At 39.2% G+C, this 20,597-nt stretch overlaps 1 protein-coding gene across 1 annotated transcript in view; it reads left to right on the forward strand.

Annotated features, from left to right (window-relative positions):
• LOC121862657 (small G protein signaling modulator 2-like) overlaps positions 1–18,969 on the forward strand; it is a 106,292-nt gene extending 87,323 nt beyond the window's left edge. The window contains exons 24-27 of the mRNA XM_042360977.1: positions 1,584–1,763; positions 15,692–15,801; positions 16,946–17,113; positions 17,776–18,969. Coding sequence (XP_042216911.1) covers positions 1,584–1,763; positions 15,692–15,801; positions 16,946–17,113; positions 17,776–17,864 — 547 coding nt within the window. The 3' untranslated portion in view covers positions 17,865–18,969. The remainder of the gene's footprint in view (positions 1–1,583; positions 1,764–15,691; positions 15,802–16,945; positions 17,114–17,775) is intronic.
• The last annotated feature ends 1,628 nt before the right edge of the window (positions 18,970–20,597 follow it).

The following is a 20,597-nucleotide window of genomic DNA, read 5'->3' on the forward strand; positions in this document are numbered from 1 at the left end:
CTGCTCTTATCATGAACCAAGTAACAATTAAATTTGAAGGACAATGTCATGTGGTGACTGGTGCCAACGGGGACTAAGTATTCTAGCTTGGCCACCATACCTTGTAAGTTATGATGAGGTCCAGCAGTTTGGGTGTTTGCTCCCCTCTGTAGTGAGTCGGATCTTTAGCATGTTGGAATAGAAAATTGTCTCTCAGAAATTTCTACAAAAAGAGTAGCAAGACTATTAAATTCACTTGATTTGGTTTCATTCCTCCAGTTGATGTCGCCATCTGGCTCTAAAGTCTTGTCTAGCATAGATACCCGCATCCCTCTTGCAAGGGTCATATTCATCTACAGTATATTGAACTCACATTCCTCTGGGTCGATTCTCCTGTTCTTATACAACAGTTTTATAATGCCTTCGATATGGATTGATGTGTCTTGAGTAAGGTTTCAAACTCTACTCTCTTATCCAGCAAAGTCCTCGGTAACGTCTCTGATCTTGGTAGTGAATCCGGCCTCCGTGTATTCTCAGCAGTTGCCTCTTTTACTACTCATCATATTTTGTGGGATGTGGTCATAAATTCATTGAAGACAAATAATTTTGTACACAGTTAGAATCATTGGTTGCTGCTTTCTTCATTTCCATATTCTAGTCATCGTCTTTAAAGATCCTGAAAAAGCTGAACTTCCAAAGAAACCCTGACTCAGATAGTACAGTTTTGGTTAAAAGGCATACATTCCATTTTACTTCAGCCTCCTCCTCTCTTATGTAATTAAGTAGTTTGGTGTGTGGACATGTTTTCAACAGCTTAAAACTGTATTGACATTATTTAACCTCAGTAGTAGATGGCCCCTTCATGACATAGCCTCTGTGTGATTTTTAGTCTCATTCATATCCCCATGTATCCTGCAGTTATCCATTGATTGCATATTAAGGTTCTTGAGACAGTCTTCAAAACAGAATTTTCATTCTGGGTGCCAGTTTTGTTATCTTTTTCTGTAAATTCTTAATTGTGTGGATTTCTTTCTTGTATACTACATTAGTCATGCACAACAACCTGAATGTTGCTGAATATAATAAAGTGAATGTATATGAGATTAGACTCTCATCTCCTTACTTTGTTAACTTTCCCAATTTGATTCTAGGGAAAGGTGAACCATTTTTATTCTAGGGAAAGATGGGAGTATAAACTGTTGCTTTGTAATAGTGCATAACAGAGAACTGACAGACCCACTAGTACAGCGAGTAGTACATCCACACCTGCCTTACTTCCCTCCCACTACACCCACCTAGGATCTGCCTCAGGGGTTTACTTATTGGATGTAGAAAGATTTACAGTTTTTCTTCCATAGGTCCACCCATTCCATGACAGTTTAGGCAGCTGTATCAGACATAAGGTTCTGTCTATATATGAGTGCCTGACTAAGAAACTAAACTCTACAATGTCACTCTAGCTTTATAGCTATGTTGAAGTGTTATTTACTGAAAAAGTGTCATAATCCTCACAAGTCATGCCTCAATCCCTTCTCTGCCATGAAACTAGACTCCTCAGGCTCAATATATATGTTGTTCCTTGATAATTCTTGCATTTTTTCCAGATATGTATGGGAACATCTCGACACTGGATACATGCAAGGAATGTGTGATCTAGTAGCACCACTTCTTGTTATTTATGATGACGAAGCATCTACTTACTCATGTTTCTGTAATCTAATGGGCCGCATGTCGCATAATTTCCCAAATGGTGGTGCAATGGATCAACACTTTGCCAATATGAGGTTAGACTTGCTTTTTTTTTTCCTCTTTTAAACTGCTTCAAGGTGATAATAGAGGAGTGTATGTGAAATATTTCATGTTTTTTAAGATGATTGTAACTTAATTTTTCTATGCTTCTGTAATAAAGGCCAACCAGGAAGTGGACTACTGTGCCTTTAGTTAAATCAGTTCATAGTGTCATCAGTGACTGCGGAAGAGGTTGTAAATAACTTAAAGTGAAAACAAACTGGCAAGCAAACTGGAAACGCACCACTGCCAGCTGAAACCAAGTCGTGTTATAGGTGCCACAGAGACTTTAAATTATATATATTTTTTTTTTTCTTTTATCCTCTTCACCACTGATCGGCTCGTTAGCCGCTTGGGCGATCGGTCACGTCTCTGAGCAGTTTTCCTTTTCATTTATCCTCTTCACCAAAAGATCAGCTCGCTAGCCGCCCGGGCAATCGGCCATGTCTCTGTCAATCACTGTTGGCAAATACTGGGCATGCACCGGCTCCTGAATGTACCTAAACCCGCTCCAGTGTTGGTCAAGTCTTGTCTTGAAAGAGCTCACACTCGGTGCCGTCACAACACTCTCTGGTAGATTGTTCCAAGAGTTCACAACCCTCACTCCAAAAAAGTTTGCCTTCACAGTTTTCTGGACTTGCGGCTTCTTCAATCTTGAGCTGTGACCCCTTGTGGGGCGAGCATCCGCCAGCTCCAAGTAAGGACACTCAACTGAGTAGTGCCCTCTGAGATGCTTATACACCTCAACTAGGTCACCCCTTGCCCGTCTGTAATATAAGCTAGGCAAGTTCTGGCGCTCCTATCTCTCAGGGTAGCTGAGGTGCTGAAGTGCAGGCACCAGTCTGGTGGCCCTCCTTTGAACATTTTCAACCAACTGACATTCCCTAGCATATCTCAGGGACCAGACGGGGTGACAGTACTGCAGATGGGGAAGCACTTCACTCTTGAAGATCGTTACGAGGGACGGACCGTCTAGATATCTGAACGACCTTCTTATAAGACTCAATAATTTATTTGCCTGGTTTGTTTGTGTGCTTTCTCATAGACTGAAACTGTGCCTACAATACACTATTTACAGGGAGATACAGTGTACACAATGATAGTATAAAGAGATATAGTTGTCGATGAGAACAGGAAAAGAAAGTACAGTACAGGTACCTGTATAAGGAAATACTAGTTAAAATAAAAAATAAATGAAATCAACAAGTTTGGCTATCCTTAAAGGCATTCTATTACTGCCCCAAAGAAAGTTTTATTTCATTTTTCTGTATTTCTAAAGGATTGAGTGGGTGTATAAAATCCGTTATTCATAGCAAAATGCAGTGTATATAAAGATAGCACATAGATACTGAGAAATGCCAAAGTGAATTGAAATAAATAAAAATAAAAAGAAGAGAAGAAAAACAGAAGACAACCCAATAGGCAACAGGGGAGGTTAAAACCAGCAGAGGGCCGCTATGTATTGTTTTATTTTCTTTATTTTTAAAGAGGTGTAGATCTATACACAGTCTGCACCTCCCCACCCCCTACCACAACAACAACCATGAGGGATATAAATGATATGTGACTACTGCAGGAGGTTGATGGATATGGATGATACAGGCCTGAGCAAGGCAACGTTTAGGAAGATGCTAACTGCTGTAAAGCATGATGGCTGTTGCTTGTATTGCCCTGACTGCATAGTCAAGGTGAAAGAGGCGATAGCAAGCCATAAGGGAACGCTTTCCCTAGGGACAAAAATAGATGAAGCTGGAGCCTTGCTGGTTGCCAAGCTAGAGCAAGTTTGGAAAGAGATCCTTGCAAAGACTGAAGAAATAGCCGATAGAATGGAGGTGGTTGCTAAGAGGAATTATGCTGAGGTATTAGCAGGGCCACGGGGGGTGGTGGAGAATAATGCAGGATCAGAAAAGGTTCTACAGCAGCTAGGGACTCTGAAGAAGTGTGTAGAAGAAATGAAAATTAGCGGACCTACTGTTAAGGGAGAGGAGGAACAACAGGAACGTTTCCAATGCAGGAACAATGTAGTAGCTTTTGGAGTCCCTGAGAGCCAGGCAGAGGGAACTGAGAGTAAGATAACACATGATAAGATGCAGTTTAAGAATATTTGTACAGAGGTTCTGAAGATGCCATCAACCCCACAGGATGTGAGGAGGCTGGGACAAAAGTAGGGGTATAAGCCTCGCCCCCTCAGGATCACACTAGTGAGCGAGGAGGAGAAATGAGAGGTTATTCGGCAGGCAAAAAACTTAGCAGGGAGCGAGGCATCTCGGAATGTATTCATTCACACAGATCGCACGGTAATCCAGAAGGAACAGCACAAGAAGCTCCTGCAGGGCTTGAAGCAGAAGAGGGAGGAGCCAAGGAGGAACGGGGATGGTTGTACATGGGTTATATTCAGGAGGAGGGTAGTGGAAGCAAGTGTGCCGACACAGTGGCCAGGGGGCAGCAGCGCACCCTCTGCCCGCTGTACCCCCACCCGGGAGGTGGCACCAACTCCGCCTATCAGACAGGAGGAGGCGAGCGCCGTGTAAACAATGATATTTCTAACCACACCCTACTGTGGTTACCATCACAGCACCGTGTAAATTTGTACACAATGACATTTCTAACCGCACCCTGCAAATTACAGTGTACTTAGCAAATGCTGCAGCTTCTGAGAATGGGGGTGGGGGGGCGAGGTTACTACTAAGAGCAGAGACGTTACCGAGAACAAATTTTGGCTTGAATGTCATGTACACTAATACTGACACGTTCCTTGATAAGAGAGAGGAGTTTGAAACACTACTGAAGGTACACCAACCAGATATTGTGGGAGTTGTAGAACTGTTGTACAAGAACAGGAGAATCAACCCAGAGGAATGTGAGTTCAGTATTGCTGGATATGACTCATTTACGAACCCTTCTCAAGAAACTTGCAAGAGGGGTGTGGTTATCTATGCTAGGCAAAACCTTAGAGCCAGCCATGTGAGGGTACAGGGAGAGGATGTTTTTGAAGAATCCAAGTGGTGTAAAATTAAATTAAAGGGAGGGGGACTTACATATCGCCGGGTGTATCTACAGATCCCCAAACTGTGGCCCACTAAATCAAAGAAACTTAAGAGCCTTAATAGTCAATGCGGCGATGCTCAACCCTAGCCACCTCCTTATCACAGGGGACTTTAACTATGGCGACATCGACTGGAGAAACGAGTTCACCCCAAATGACGTGAATAACCCTGCTACTCTTTTCGTAGAAACTCTGAAAGATAATTTTCTGTTCCAAGCCACCTGACCTCATTATAACAAATGAGGAGGGTATGGTGGCCAAACTGGAACACCTTGCCCCAGTTGGCACCAGTCACCATATAGTGTTGTCAGTCAGATTTAACTGTTACCTAGTTCAAGATAAGGCCAGGCCAAGGTGCAAATATTACAAGAGAAATTACAACGGGATGAGGGAAGAGATGAGGGGTATCAACTGGCCTGACTCATTAAGGCACAAGAATGCAGACACTACTGTAATTGCCTGGCCTTTGGGATATAAATCCCTTGCCAGCCTAATCAGGTTCTTATAAAAGGAAAGTCAAGAACCATGGGTTTCCAAGGGGTAACAAACAACTGTTAGAGATTGACATCTCTTTACTACGAAAATAATCACAATAATTAACACCACTCACACAAATATCAAATAAACAATTATGGGAGTCAAACAATTAATGGAGTCAAACAATTAAGGGAATCAAACAATTACGGGAGTCAAACAATTACGGGAGTCAAACAATGTACAGATATTTCCTACAGCGACAGCCCGGTGGAATGTTCCGTTAATACGGTGGTCCGCTCTCAGGGGGAAGGTCCACAGCAGCTTCCTCACTTGGTGGGCGATGTCTTGCCACACAGGAGAGACGCCAGGGCACGGACGGTGGATAGGGCGTGGAGGAAGTGGCGATGACGTGGCAGCAACAGTAGTATCCGGAGCTGGTGTCCGGATTTTGACAGCCAAATAGTGAAGGACTGGGGAATCAGTCCACGAGCCCCAGGAGCCTCAGATGAGTACACGACCAGAGTTGGATCGAACAGCGGGGGAAGTGCAGCTGTGGTGCTGGCTGGCTAGTCTCTGGTGTGCGACAAGGCAGCAGCGAGCCTCTCACCTTTGTCTACCCTCCCTAGTAGGGCCGCGAACAAGCAAACTTGCAGTGGACAACCATCCCGCTCGTTACCGCCCTTACATCTATGCTGAATATCATAACTAGTAAAGTGACCCATTTGATCGATAAATATATACCCAAGACCAAACCCAGTGCCTGTAGGAATACAAGGAGATCCCTACACATGAACCACGCGGCGGTCGACAAAGTTAAGAAGAAAACCCAGAAATTCAAGACGTGGGTTGGGTCAAACAATGAGCAGGACAGGAGGATGTATGCAAGAGCCAGAAACCAAGCAAAGATAGAGTGTAGAAGGGCTGAAAATGTGTTCCAGAGGCTGGTTGCAAGCAAGGTCAAGTCAAACCCAAAGGCATTTTACCGCTATGCAAAGTCGAAATTAAAAATGCAAGTAGGAGTATCAGACCTGAGGCTTGAAGATGGTAGTTACGCAGATTCTGACTAGGATAAAGCTGAAGCATTGAACAGCTTCTTTTCCTCGGTGTTCACAAGAGAGGATTCGATTAACCTTCCTGTGTTTGAGGACAGACGGTTCGACACAGCACTGGCCCACATTGTGTTCACAGAAGGGGGTATTAGAAATAAACTGTCAAAGCTAAAGATCCATATGAGTCCTGGCCCTGACATGATGCATCCCAGAGTGCTAAGAGAGTTGTACAACGAGCTTGCTGAGCCCCTGAAGATCCTGTTTTGTAAATGCCTGGATGAACAAAAGGTCCCCAGTGAATGGAAAGTGGCTTATATGAGTCCAATCTTCAAGAAGGGCAATCGTCACTCCACGAACAACTATAGACCAGTGAGCCTGATCAGCATAATATGTAAAGTACTTGAGAGTATTATCAGAGATGCTGCGATGGAACATCTACTATGAAACAACCTTGTAAAGGATTGCCAACACGGTTTTATGTCGGGGCGCTCCTGCTTAACACAATTGCTCAAGGTATTGGATATTTGGACCCATATTCTGGAACGGGGTGATAATATCAACAATATATACCTAGATTTGGCAAAGGCTTACAACAGTGTACCCCACGAAAGGTTGAAAATTAAATTGAAAGTGTATAGAATTCGGGGAAATGTCTTAGCGTGGATAGAAGACTTCCTACATGACTGCTGATGACGCCAAGTTATTTCGGGAAATCAAGAACCATGCGGACTGTGAAGAGCTGCAGAAGGACCTCTGTGAACTCCAAGAATGGTCAAAGAAATGGCTGCTGAGATTCAATGTCACGAAGTGTAAGAGGATGAACCTGGGGCTTACCAACGGTAAGGAGGCGTATCATATGTCCCAACGGGAGGAAGAAACTGCATTATTTGAAACTGAATGTGAAAAGGACCTAGGTGTGCATGTTGACAATGAGCTGAAAGATATCTAGACGGTCCGTCCCTCGTAACGATCTTCAAGAGTGAAGTGCTTCCCCATCTGGAGTACTGTCACCCCGGCTGGTCCCCGAGATATGCTAGGGACTGTCAGTTGATTGAAAATGTTCGAAGGAGGGCCACCAGACTAGTGCCTGCACTTCAGCAGAGAGATTGGAGCGCCTGAACTTGCCTCGCTTATACAGTGGGGTATGCTATAACGAACGGATCCTACTACGAATATTCCTATAAAGAACGGTTTTACCTATAAAATTGATAATGCTATAACGAACGAAACTCGTACAACGAACATTATAATTTTTTTTTTTTTACTAATTTATTGTTTCTGTATTACAAGTATTAATGATATTCTTTATTTCAAGGGTTTAGATGCATATTTATGCACTTTTTACAATTTTTACAATTTAATATTATATTTTTCAGTGTTAAGTGGTTGTATTTGGGGGCCTGGAACAGATTAATCCTATAACGAACGAATGCTATAACGAACAAGGTTCTAGAACCAATTAGATTCGTTATAGCATACCCCACTGTACTACAGACGGGCAAGGGATGACCTAATTGAGGTGTGTAAGCATCTCAAGGGGCACTACTCAGTCGAGTGTCCTTACTTGGAGCTGGCGGACGCTCGCCCCAAGAGGGGTCACAGCTCAATATTGAAGAAGCCGCAAGTCCAGAAAACTGTGAGGGCAAATTTTTTCGGAGTGAGAGTTGTGAACTCTTGGAACAATCTGCCAGAGAGTGTTGTGACGACACTGAGTGTGAGCTCTTTCAAGACCAGACTTGACCAACACTGGAGCAGGTTCAGGTACATTCAGGAGCCGGTGCATGCCCAGTACTTGCGAACAGTGCGTGACAGAGACGTGACCGATCGTCCAAGCAGCTAACGAGCCGATCAGTGGTGAAGAGGATAAAAGAAAAAGAAAAAAGAAAAGACTATAATTCAAACATACAGTATTTTATGCTTGCTGGGTTCTTCACTTTATCTTATCTGCCATTCTTCTTTTCCTTCCTCCAAAGTTTCTGAGGGGAAGTGGGATTTCTAGCACCCTGCACCAGCTATGTCCTTATTGATGGAATGATATCTAGTTCCTTCAAAGAAATCTTCATCCTCTTATTAACACTTTTATTGATTGAGAAATAACTTTGCTTCTTTGTCATACTGCTGTTGTTAAATGTTCCTTTTTTTTTAATCAGAATTTTATAAATAATACCAGTCATATTAGCTTCATTGCATACCTTTAAATTGGGATCTATGATGATGTAAACTTAGATCAGAGGTTTTACCTTTAGAATACAGTTGTATTATCATGATCAACCGTCAATGATATCACAGTGTATAAAAATTAAATTATCTCAATGGCATTTCTTTTTAAGATTAGAATGAATAATCTCTTATAGTCTGCATATTTTAGCATTAGTAAATGTGTATCACTGTTTTTGTTCAATCCAGAATGCGACGTCTAGCTTTATACCTAGGTATGTAAATGCCTAGCAATAACTCGCCAGGCCAACATACAGGCAATTAAAACATCTAATAATTACTTAATTACGGAATATTAGGAGGACAAGTCACTACCTGGCATTCAATTGCAATTCTCAAAACCCCCTTCCGCACCCTCCATCACACACATTGCTACCGTCATCTTCTTGCCTGGCAAATCAGCTGTAAATACGTACAAGGAAAGCTCGGCTAATTTGTGTTGTAATAGCTGAAATATTATGTGCCACGAGGATTTTATTTTTGGTATTTTTACATCTTAGCACGGTCTGGTCAAGCATGGCGACCACGGCTCGTCTTCTATCTCTAGGAAGACAGTCGATCTTTAGTGACTAATTTCCTCTGCTTTCAAGTCACTTAGTGAATGACGTTGTTTTTCACCCTTCCAGGCTCGTCTTCACTGAAATAATATATATATATATATATATAGATATATATTTGTATATATATACTGTATATAAATTTTTTCTTTGTCCCAATTATACCCGTGCAAGTAATGAATACCATAATATATGTGGCCATCCTTCTCCCTCTTCTCATGTTCGTTCACGAAACTTTTCGGGCTTCCGCCCTGAGTTTTCTGATTACTCTCAGCATGCAGGCCAGAGTTAAGTTTTCATAGCTCTATTTTATTAATGTCCTCAGTAGCTGGTTTAGCCTATCCAGGTGAACTTTAGTGAGGCTGCTAGTCTTAGTGATCCTTCCGGACGCTGACCTTCCAGTCTGACTAGCAATCTAGAGTTATGTTGGGATGGACCTTGTATCCTCAGTATGGGTTAAATGAGAACCATTCAGGGTGGAATTCTCAACCCAATACATCTTGCTAGAGTAATGGTGAACGATGTTAGCCAATGGAACGCTATGGTAGCAGCTCAGCACTGTCAACCCTTCCGGGTGACTTGATGCTCACTCAGGCATTATCACTCAAGCTAATTAGTTGAAGCGGTGATGTCTGTGCACCCTGATTGGTAACAAATAGAGAACTTGGTGATTCCTCAAAATATAAATGCTCTAAAATGAAATTTGCTTGATTAAGAAACAAAGTTCATTGAGCTGAGGGATAATTGAGATAAGTGAAGGGAGAGGTGTATGATATAGTGAGTTAGTTGTTTATGATTGTCACACTGGTGACTTATATAACAATAAGAGATATTAAATGAAATAACTTACTAAAATATCACAGTTATGAGTCATATTGATTATGTTTGGGAGAAAATGCAATCTCCCTTGTATTATTATGATGATACAATGTGACTCATGGTGTTCCTCCTAGTTTAGATGAGTGATGTGCAACTGGAGGATGAAGGACAGTTGTCTGGACTGCTAGATGATGGAGGAGACCATGGAACGGTCCCTGGGGAACTAGTGTTGAGTGAGGAACTACAAGGAATGGAGAGCTCAGCTCATACACTACATACAAAGATGTGATTTCAGTAGTAGTATTTCACCCAGGACCCAAGGGGACCATACTACATATAATTATTAAGGATGTAGAGCCACTTGGATAACCAAGTTAGATCCTCATTTGGCTTGCATAATTCATAGCAGCTGTGTCTCAGACAACCTGTTTTCACCATTGGATTGTGCAGTTTGTTATGATCAAATTTTTTAAATAATCAAGCTGCAGGAGATAAGAAGGAATTATCAAAGATCCAAATTAAAAATAAAGGGAATATATGGCCTCTTCAAAGCCATATTCAAGGTCATATTCCAATGTAAAACATTGGAAAGATCCCAAGTTGGCAGAAAGTTTAGAATTATGGGTGATAGGTAAGAGACTTAATCCCCAGTTAGACCAACCTGCTTCTGCTAAGTAAAGTAGGTTATTGGAAATTTAAGGCAAGAACCTAGTCAGTCCAATTTTAGTGGATTCCAGAATCAGGATGAGGAAGTTGGTACTAATAGTGTTCAGTCACTAGAGCTGTGAGAACCTGTTGAGACTGACTTCATCCTGTCCCCATTTTGGCAACCACTTCCACCTAGGGCAAAAGTGTTGGTTACTATGAGTGGAAACAGGCTGCTGTCAACTGCCACGCAGCTGATGGATGACATTGAGTGTAAGGATGATCCCAACAGGCATTGGGTAACATTGGTAAGACCTAAGTCTTCCTTATTTAAGATATTTTATGAAAATGTTTCTAAACTTCCTGATCTCTCAGCACTTACAAAGAGACAGGAAGGCCAAGCAACTGTGGGTCATCATTCATTGTTTTTAGAAGGTGATACTACAGTTTCTTGGCCTGATATTTGCCCCAAAATGATCTCTGAACTAGATGAAGTCTGGGCTAATATATTGAAAGACTTAACATTCATTCCCGCAGATAGGAATGTTAAAAAAGTTTAGTTTTTTTAAGTTCCAATTTAATGACAAAAAAGTTCCTTATATGGACTTTCCCAGTATTTGTCGCCTCCAAAAAATGCTGACATAAGCTATGAAATAAATTTGAAACCAGTTGCTTCTGCACTGTTGCAGGAAGAGTTCAAATTTTGGAAGTTGGCAGCGGATATTTGGTCTGCAATCATGTTGTGTCAGTTATTGACAAATTTGGTGCTGGACTATGAGGACAGTTCAGAAGTAAACAAATGTTTTGCTGCTGCTATACAAGGGATTCCATATTCCCTGTACAACTCATTTTTGGAAATGTTGTTGAAAGCCCTAAAACTAAAAGCCCAGCTAAGGAAGCAAGCCACTAATAATGCTTCAAGTGGTAGTGCTTATTTATTGCTACATTCTTCCCCTCTTTCTCCTGCTTTGTTTGATGAATAAACATTAGTTAAGTATAGATCAGCTGTTGAGCAAGCTATTAATATTATTCTTCCCAGGAGGTCTAAGACCTTTCAGAAAAAAAAGGAAGATCTAACAGGGGAACAGGACTAGCTGCTAGGCTCAGTTATCAACTTAGAGGAAACTTCAGAGGGGATAACAATTCAAGAAGTAGTAGCGGTGGCCGTTTGTTCAGAACTGGAAGGAGACCTTATTCCACCACATCAGCAACCATTCCCTTCCAATGAAGCCAGACAGCTGGGTCGTCTAGGGGGTTGAGAAAACAGGTAGATTTTAGATCTTTCCATCCTGAACAATTTCGTTAAAAAAAAAAGTTTCAAGATGCTCACTTTTGATCTTTTGAAGCATCTACTTCCGCCCAATGCTTGGATCTCAAAGATGCCTATTATCAAGTGCTTGTTGCTCCCAGGTACAAAAAGTTTCTAGTGTTCACAGTGCGGGATGTAAGTTATCAATTAACAGTGATGCTATTCGGCCTGACAATTGCACCAAAAGTGTTTACAAAACTGGCAAACATCCCCAGGGAGATCCTTGTGAAGGAGGACATAAGAACTTTTGCTTATCTAGACGATTGGCTGATAGTGGGAAACTCTTTCGAAGACTGTCAAAGGGCGACCCAACGTACACTAGTACTATTTCAAAACCTAGGATTAAAGATAAACCAGGTCAAATCAAATCTCCTACCATGTCAGAAATTGGATTGGTTAGGTCTCCATTGGGACACCAATCAGCAGTCAGTCAGTCTACCAGAAGCAAAGGTAACAAATGTGATAAACCAAGTAGAAGCCTTTTGAGTAAAGCAAGAGGTTTCTTGGCACGATTGGGAAAAACTACTGGGTCTGTTGAATTTTGCCACCATAGTAGTTCCTTTGGGCAAGTTAAGGAAGAAGCAACTTATTCACATGGGGTCGAAGTTGCTTCACAGAAACAACAATATTGCTTCTTCTCTCCCTATTCAGAGAAAGATTCATCTGTCATGGTGGACAAATTTGGACACTAATCAGTTCATCTCCCTGGGTTCCCCCTCAAACAGACTGGGTCGTTTGTACGGACGCGTTCGAGATAGGATAGAGATATCATTCCTCAAAAGGAGAGTTCCGTCAAGGGAAGTGGAGCAACTCCCTTTGAGACAAACACATAAACATAAAAGAATTAGCAGTAGTCCTATTGTTTTTGTTGGCAAACTCAGATTTCAAAAACATGTCGTTTCTGTTTGCCATGGACAACAGAGCGGCAGTGTTTTGTCTCAATCATCAAGGCTCAAGGACTGACAGATTCTCTAACAAGAAAATCCTCTCTCCTTTTTGGAGAGGAACACTGAGGGGAATCATCTTTCTCACCCATGCCTGATGCAGTAATTTCACCAATAAAATTTTAAGTTCACTAGCTGTAATTAAAGATTATTTTATTTAAATCAACACTGCACTGCACTATATATTATCAATATGTTAACTAAATTTCAGAATGACCAATAATTTTAATGTAAAAATGTAAAAATTCTCTGTATTCAAGAGACCAACAAACACGATGTTTCCTCCACTGTAAACAAAGTTAAACAGAGACGCTTTGGCGGGTGAGTCAAGCGGCTGATGGGCGCACAAAAAACTAGTTCCCTGTACTGCATATATTATCAATATGTTAACTAAATTTTAAAATGACTAAAAATTTTAATATAAAAAATGCAAAAATATTAAAGAGCACAACCTTCTGGAAACGAATGTAAACATAGAACCAATTACTGTATTGGCGGACTAGCCAATCAGCTGATGCGCACAACAAAACGTGTTTGTCGTAAGGATTTCGTTAATCGAACTGAAAATCCTTATGGGAGCTAATTTCTTAACCGAAATTTCGTTAATCGAACCGTTCATTAATTGAGGGACTACTGTATTGGAAAATATTCCAAAAAGTATATAATTATAATCTGGACCTAAGCTAGCGGAGCCTTATACGCAATGTCACCTCCCTCTCCACCTCCTGTTCGGGTAATCAAAGCTAGACGTCGCATTCTGGATTGAATAAAAGCCGTTTTTTTTAAAAACAGTTTTTGTGATATAGTCCAGAATGCGACGTCGACATCCCACCCATCTCCACCCCTCGAGAGTTGACATTTGTTTACTGCTCGCTCTAGGGCAAGAGATGGCGGTAGCAATGCGTGTGATGGAGGGTGCGGGAGGGGGTTTTGAGAATTGCAATTACAGTATAGTCTCGATTTATGCGGATTTGGTTTACGCGTTTGGTCATTTACGCGGCACCTTGCCAGACCGACAATTTTTATTTACGCAGTTCATTCCATCATTTGCACGGGCAGGGTGCACACAAGGTCGCCCAGCTGAAGATATTTGTTTTTAGCTCATAAAATTCATAGAAATTACCCGGCCAGAATATTATTTACATTGCTGGAATTCTTATAAGATGGTGATTAATTTAAATATAAACAACCTAAAATTTGCATTAGACATACAAATTTTAGATCTAATTTAAGAATTTTATTAGAGAGCAAAAATTTTATCTTTTGTGCAAAATATATGACGTTTATATTCAAATTATTCGCAGTCTTGCAATGAATCTAGCAATGTCAATTATATTATCCTAAGCATAGTCTGAGGTATAATTTATTACTAAACATAAAAACCTAGTCTTTTCTCCCAAACATTTCTCAGGGACTGAGAGCCAGCGAGCGTGGGAAGAGGGGGGGAAAGGGAGTTGAGTCCATTATTCGAATGGACATTAACCGGCGACTGTGTTTCTCTTAAATATTAATTGTGTGTGCATACCATCATAAAATGAAGATGTTATTTCTACTACAATGTACTATTGTGTCAGAAAAAGTGTAGTTTGGGGGTCGGCCCAGTCTCTATTTCAATTAATCCCATATGTTCTGTTATTTCGTTTACGCGTTTCTCATTTTACGCGGACCTCCACGGGTTCAATTGACCGTGTAAATGAAGACTATACTGTAAATGCCAGGTAGTGACTTGTCCTCCTAATATTACGTAATTAAGTAATTATTAGATGTTATAATTGCCTGTACAGTGATCCCTCGGTTAAGGAGCGCCTCGGTTAACGAGATTTCGGTTAACGATTTACCTTCCCTAAGATTCTTAACTTTGGTTAACGAGTTTTTAACAAGCGACCCTCCACATGTTTTCGCTTGCATTTGGCAGTCCACCAGCTGTAGTATTAGTCTGCCAATACAGTAATCGGTTCTAGGGCTTAAATTCCTTACTATTTTAGTAAATATCAAGAAGTTTATACTATTCAATAATTTTAAAAGTTTAATATTAAATTTTTTTGTCATTTTAACAATTATTGAACATAATTGAAGTACAGGAAACTAGTTTTATGCGCGCCAAACAGCCTGTCAACACACCATACAGGCGTCAGTCTCTGTGTCTTTTCAGTGGAGGTAACATTTTGCTTGAGACTCTCTTAAACTAAACGCTTTTTTCTGTGTTTCCAAGCAAATTATTGGTCAATTTGAAATTTATTTTACATATTGACAATATATAATGCAGTGTAGTGTTGATTTAAAGAAAATAATCTTGAATTACACCAAGAGAACTAAAATTTTATGGGTGAAATCGCGCCATGGGGTGACTTCTCTTCCACCCCAATGCCTTCTCTTCTCCCTTCTCCTCCACCCCCATTCTAATTCCCATCATCATCATCATCATCATCATCATCCAGGACCCTTCTACATACACACCTCAAAGTAAGTGTACTTTACTACCTTTTTTGTTGATTTTAGGCAATTTTCGGTGAGCTAGAACCAATTACCCTAAAACCCATTGAAACAATGGTTTTAGTTAACGAGTTTTCTGGTTAACGAGCAACCTTCTGGAATGAATTGTGCTCGTTAACCGAGGGACCACTGTATGTTGGCCTGGCGAGTTAATGCTAGGCATTTACATACCTAGGTATAAAGCTAGACGTCACATTCTGGACTATATCAAAAACTTTTTCTTATAAAAAAATGTTTTTTTCATAATTTAATATAAATGCAATGAAGTGTTTGGAATATATTGGATCTAATGGATACTGTAAATTTATCTACCTGTCATTCTATTTTAACCTGGCTATCTAACTGTGAGTGTTTCTGCTCCACTTCAGGTCACTGATTCAAATATTGGATTCTGAAATGTTCGAACTGATGCATCAGAACGGAGACTACACCCACTTCTACTTTTGTTACCGCTGGTTCCTCCTCGACTTTAAGAGAGGTTTGTCAATAATTAAGAGTATTACATGTAGCAGTGTTTTTGTAGACTGAGGCTCATGTGCACCATCCTCCACATGGCCAGCACTGAACTTGACTACCTTCACTTCCTCAACTATAAAGTCAGATACCCATTAACAGCTGGGTGGACTCAAGGTGCCCTGGGATTGAACCACTGATAATTAAAAGAGGAGGTGAAGACTCAGCCACTGTAACTCATCATCTAACTCCATTAATTTAGCAAAATCACCCAAATAATACCTGTATGTCACAACTTTATTTCTGTGCCATCATGATTAAATTTCAAAAGTCTTACTCTCAGCTTTCACACTTCTCCATCCATAAATTTGTTCAGTTTTAAGTGTGTGTAGTGATTTATGAAAATAATTATAAGAAGCAAGTACTTTATATAGCAGTTATTGTGGGTACTCTATGTTACACTGTGTCTTCAAACCAGTATGTTTAACTTTAAATATTTTTTGTATTAGCAGCAAGTAAGTTCTTTGGGTGTACTTAGATGGAGGCATGAAGCTCCCACACTAGCTACTATAAGGAAGGAAGTGAATATCAGATTGGTTTTAATTTACCACTCTGAAAAGGAAAAGAAGTCAGTGGATTTTTTTAATTGCCTATGATGTGTAGTTATTTAGGTTGTACTCCACAGTACAGTAAGTCCTCACTGAACGTCGTGGTTACGTTCTTGAAAAACACAACGTTAACGGAATAAATTTTCCCCATAAGAAATAGATCAAATACGCTAGTTACGTTCCCCAGCCTCCCTTTGCCCCATAAAATACATTACATATACATCAATTCAATGGAATTTTTTATAGAAAATACATATTATATATCCAAAAAGATAAATAAACTAAATAATTTGGTATTGTACTCACTGATAGGCAGAGGTGGAGCGAGTGTGTGATGGGTTTAAAACCTCCATTTTTGAAGCAAGGCTAATGGTCTTGCATTGCTTCTTCATAATACTAGCATCTCTAACACTTGATGGGCACTTGGAAGCCATTTTGAATGGTTACAGTACAGTGTTTAGAACAAAAACACTTAAACACACACGTACGCTGTGGAAGCCTAACAAAGACTGGGGGACGCTGTGACGCTATATGTATCCCTATATTGTTCTTTGTCCGCAGAATTAGTGTACGATGATGTGTTCACGGTGTGGGAATCTATATGGGCAGCACGGCATGCTTCCTCCGCTCACTTCGTCCTCTTCATTGCGTTGGCCTTAGTGGAATATTATCGCGACATCATCCTAGACAACAACATGGACTTCACAGATATCATTAAGTTCTTCAATGGTGAGTTTTTCTTTTCACTACTTCTTCCTTAAGGGATTACTGTAGTATCAGAGAATTTTAATAATTCAGTCAGTAAAGGTGTCTCTTGGTACTGTAGTGGGTAAGAACTCTGGCACACATCATTTTTATTAGCAGTGCACAAGTTATTGTGTAGCAGGTACTGTTTTTTATCAAGATTTGGGTATTTTTATCACTACTGAAATATGTTAGCATGTAACCAGTGGTGAGATGTAGATATTTCATGATACAGTAAACTTCTTATAATCTGGACTAATTGGGGGAAGGCCTGTCTATATTGCAAGGTTGAAAATTCCAGATGATGGGGTATTTCTAACTCAAGCTGCCTAAGATGATATGTACTTATTATGACTGTTTCCTTTTAATGATAATTGGTTGAGTTAATGATTTTGTTGTCCAGTAAGTGACATGTGGATTATGTCATATCAAAATTACTCTTATGATTTTATATGAAAATTCTCAGTCTGCCAAATTATCTAATCTAAAGTGACTCCTCTGATACTGCTTTGTTACATGAGAGTTTACAGTATTTTTAGATAGATTAAAAAACAATTCCATGTATGAATATTAACTTTATTTTTTGCTTTAACAGTAGAGAACAAAATAAAACAACATAATATATTTATTAATTGTTTCTCCAACAGAAATGGCCGAGAGACATGATGCCAAAACTGTTCTCCACACAGCTAGGAATCTTGTCCTTCAGCTTCAGACATTAATTGAGAACAAATAATCTACTTGACAATATGTATGTGCCAAAGAGACAAGATTTATTGTATATGATGAACTCTGAAACTGAGCTGACTAAAACTTAAGGGTAAGAACTATATACTGTACCCATGGATCCAGACAACATACCTTTTGTTGTAGAAATATGAGCATATTACTACAGACCTCCATTTGCAAGTTACAGTAAGGTTTTCAAACAAGTTGAATAATCCTGCAACTGCTGCTGGTACATCATTAGATGGAGAACATGAGGGCCCAGAATTCATTCATTTCTGAAGGTATTTCTGATAGATTTATTTACTGTATGTATTTCTTGTAGTAAAAATTAGTTATGTATTTTCATGTACAGTACAGTATTCATAAATTGATCATATGGTTAAACATGAATAAACACATACATATACATGACAGATGAGTTCAATAACAAATTCATTACCAAACAAAAAATATAGAAACTACGCTTCAGAAGGCCTTACCTCTTGGTAGTACATTATTTATATATACTGATGAATAAATTTGCTGGTTTTCTTTAGCAACAGCCATATTTTAAATTCATGTGTAAACAGAAACTAACCTAACCCAACCTTACCTACCTACCTAGCTTAATCTACACTTACTTTAGGTTAATTTAAGTTTGTTTGCTTCAGTTCATATTTTGAGTTTTTATATTTAGTGGATGATAAGATGTTGTATTTGTCAGCCGTGTCATGTCGGCTCTTTACTCTATTCTCTTTGCCACTTGTCAGTTTACTAGTTGATCAAGTGGTCAGTCAGTGTTCTGTTAGGCACTGTTGGCAGTACAGTACAGTACAGTATAAGGCATGCCAAAGTTTTTGTATGTACCTGAATATATGCCAGTGATGGTCAAGTCTGGTGTTGAAGCATTTCACACTTACTCTAGGGTTATGACAACATTCTCTGGAAGGTATTCCAAGAGTTCACAACTCTAACTCTAAAGATGAACTCTGAAGCTTTTTGTTGAGGCGATATAAACAGAGAAACCAGATATCAGATGAACGATGATGTTATAGAGAAATCCAACTGTGAGAAAGATTTAGGAGTATTGATAAGTAGGAATCTTAAAAGAAGTAAACAATGTGTATTTGCTCGAAACAAGGTTAACAAAGTACTATACTTGGGTTCATACAAAGCAGTGTTAGTTACAAGACTAGAGAGGTCATCCTAATAATTATATCTTGCACTTGTGACACCTCACTTGGATTACGCAATTCAGTTCTGGTCACCGTATTACAGAATTCAGAGGAGAATGACAAGATTTATCCCGGGCATTAGGAGCCTTGAGTAAAGAGACAGGTTAAAGCATCTTAATTTGCATTCCCTCGAGAGATGTAGAGTGAGGGGCGATATGATAGAGGTGTATAAATGGAAGTCGGGTAAACAAAGGTGATATATCAAAGGTACTCAAACTATCCAACCAGGAGCGAACTCGTAGCAATAGTTTAAAATTAGACAAATTTAGATTTCGGCACGAGATAGGTAAATATTGGTTTGGAAATAGAGTAGTGGATGAGTGGAACAAGTTACCAAACACCATCATTAACTCGAATACGCTGGATAGCTTCAAACATAGGTTGGATGGATATATGAGCAATAGGGGTTGGGTGTAAATGGGACTGCCCAGTATGGGTCAGTAGGCCAGCTGCAGTTTCCTCCATTCTTATGTTCTTAACTTGAGGGTGTAATCTCAAGTGGGGCAGACACCTGCTAACTCCAGGTATGTACATATGACTGAGTAATGCCCTTTGAGATACAGTACAGTATACTCTCGATTTACTGGAAGGAATTTTTTCCGTTATTTTTAACTCGATTTAGTGAACTAGTTCACTATATATATATATATATATATATATATATATATATATATATATATATATATATATATATATATATATATATATATATATATATATATATATATATATATATATATATATATATATATATATATATATATATATATATATATATATATATATATATATATATATATATATATATATATATATATATATATATATATATATATATATATATATATATATATATATATATATATATATATATATATATATATATATAAAGAAAATATTCAGAGCTAACTTCTTTTGAGTAAGAGTTATGAGCTTTTGGAATAATCTTTCAGCAAATGCTGCGATATCACCCAAGTGTGAGCTCCTTTAAGTCTTGGCTTGACACAAACTTGTTCTGGTACATTCAAGATCTTGTACATACCCAATGTCTGACAGTGGTGCACAACAAGTGGCAAAGTGGATAAAAAAAGTAAGTAAAGTCATAATGCAAATAGACTGGGAGTAGACAATATGCTATTTATCAGCTTCTCTACCAGTATCATGGGTTGTTAGAGAGAGGTAAGATCTTCTGACATGTAATATATATATATTTTGTCAAGTAACTGGTAATGTGATCTTTATTTAGCTCAGTGATCAGTGAGAGAAGTGATGGTGGTGAACTGAGGGGGACACCACCCCGGCAAAGCTTGGGGTCTTGGGTTCAAATCCCGAATGTTCAAATATCTTTCATTTCTTTCAATGTTACAAACATATATACATATAATATTTACTTTTTTATTCTTATGTGTATACTGTATACATATTGAAGGTTTATCAAATCTATATACAATGAAATTCTAAATTAAAGTTTATAGAGAAGATTATATATTTCATGGATGTTGGATATATTTGATTTGAAGAATAAA

The sequence above is a fragment of the Homarus americanus genome, unplaced genomic scaffold (assembly GCF_018991925.1).
Source record: "Homarus americanus isolate GMGI-L3 unplaced genomic scaffold, GMGI_Hamer_2.0 scaffold31037, whole genome shotgun sequence".
NCBI classification, from domain to species: Eukaryota; Metazoa; Arthropoda; class Malacostraca; order Decapoda; family Nephropidae; genus Homarus; species Homarus americanus.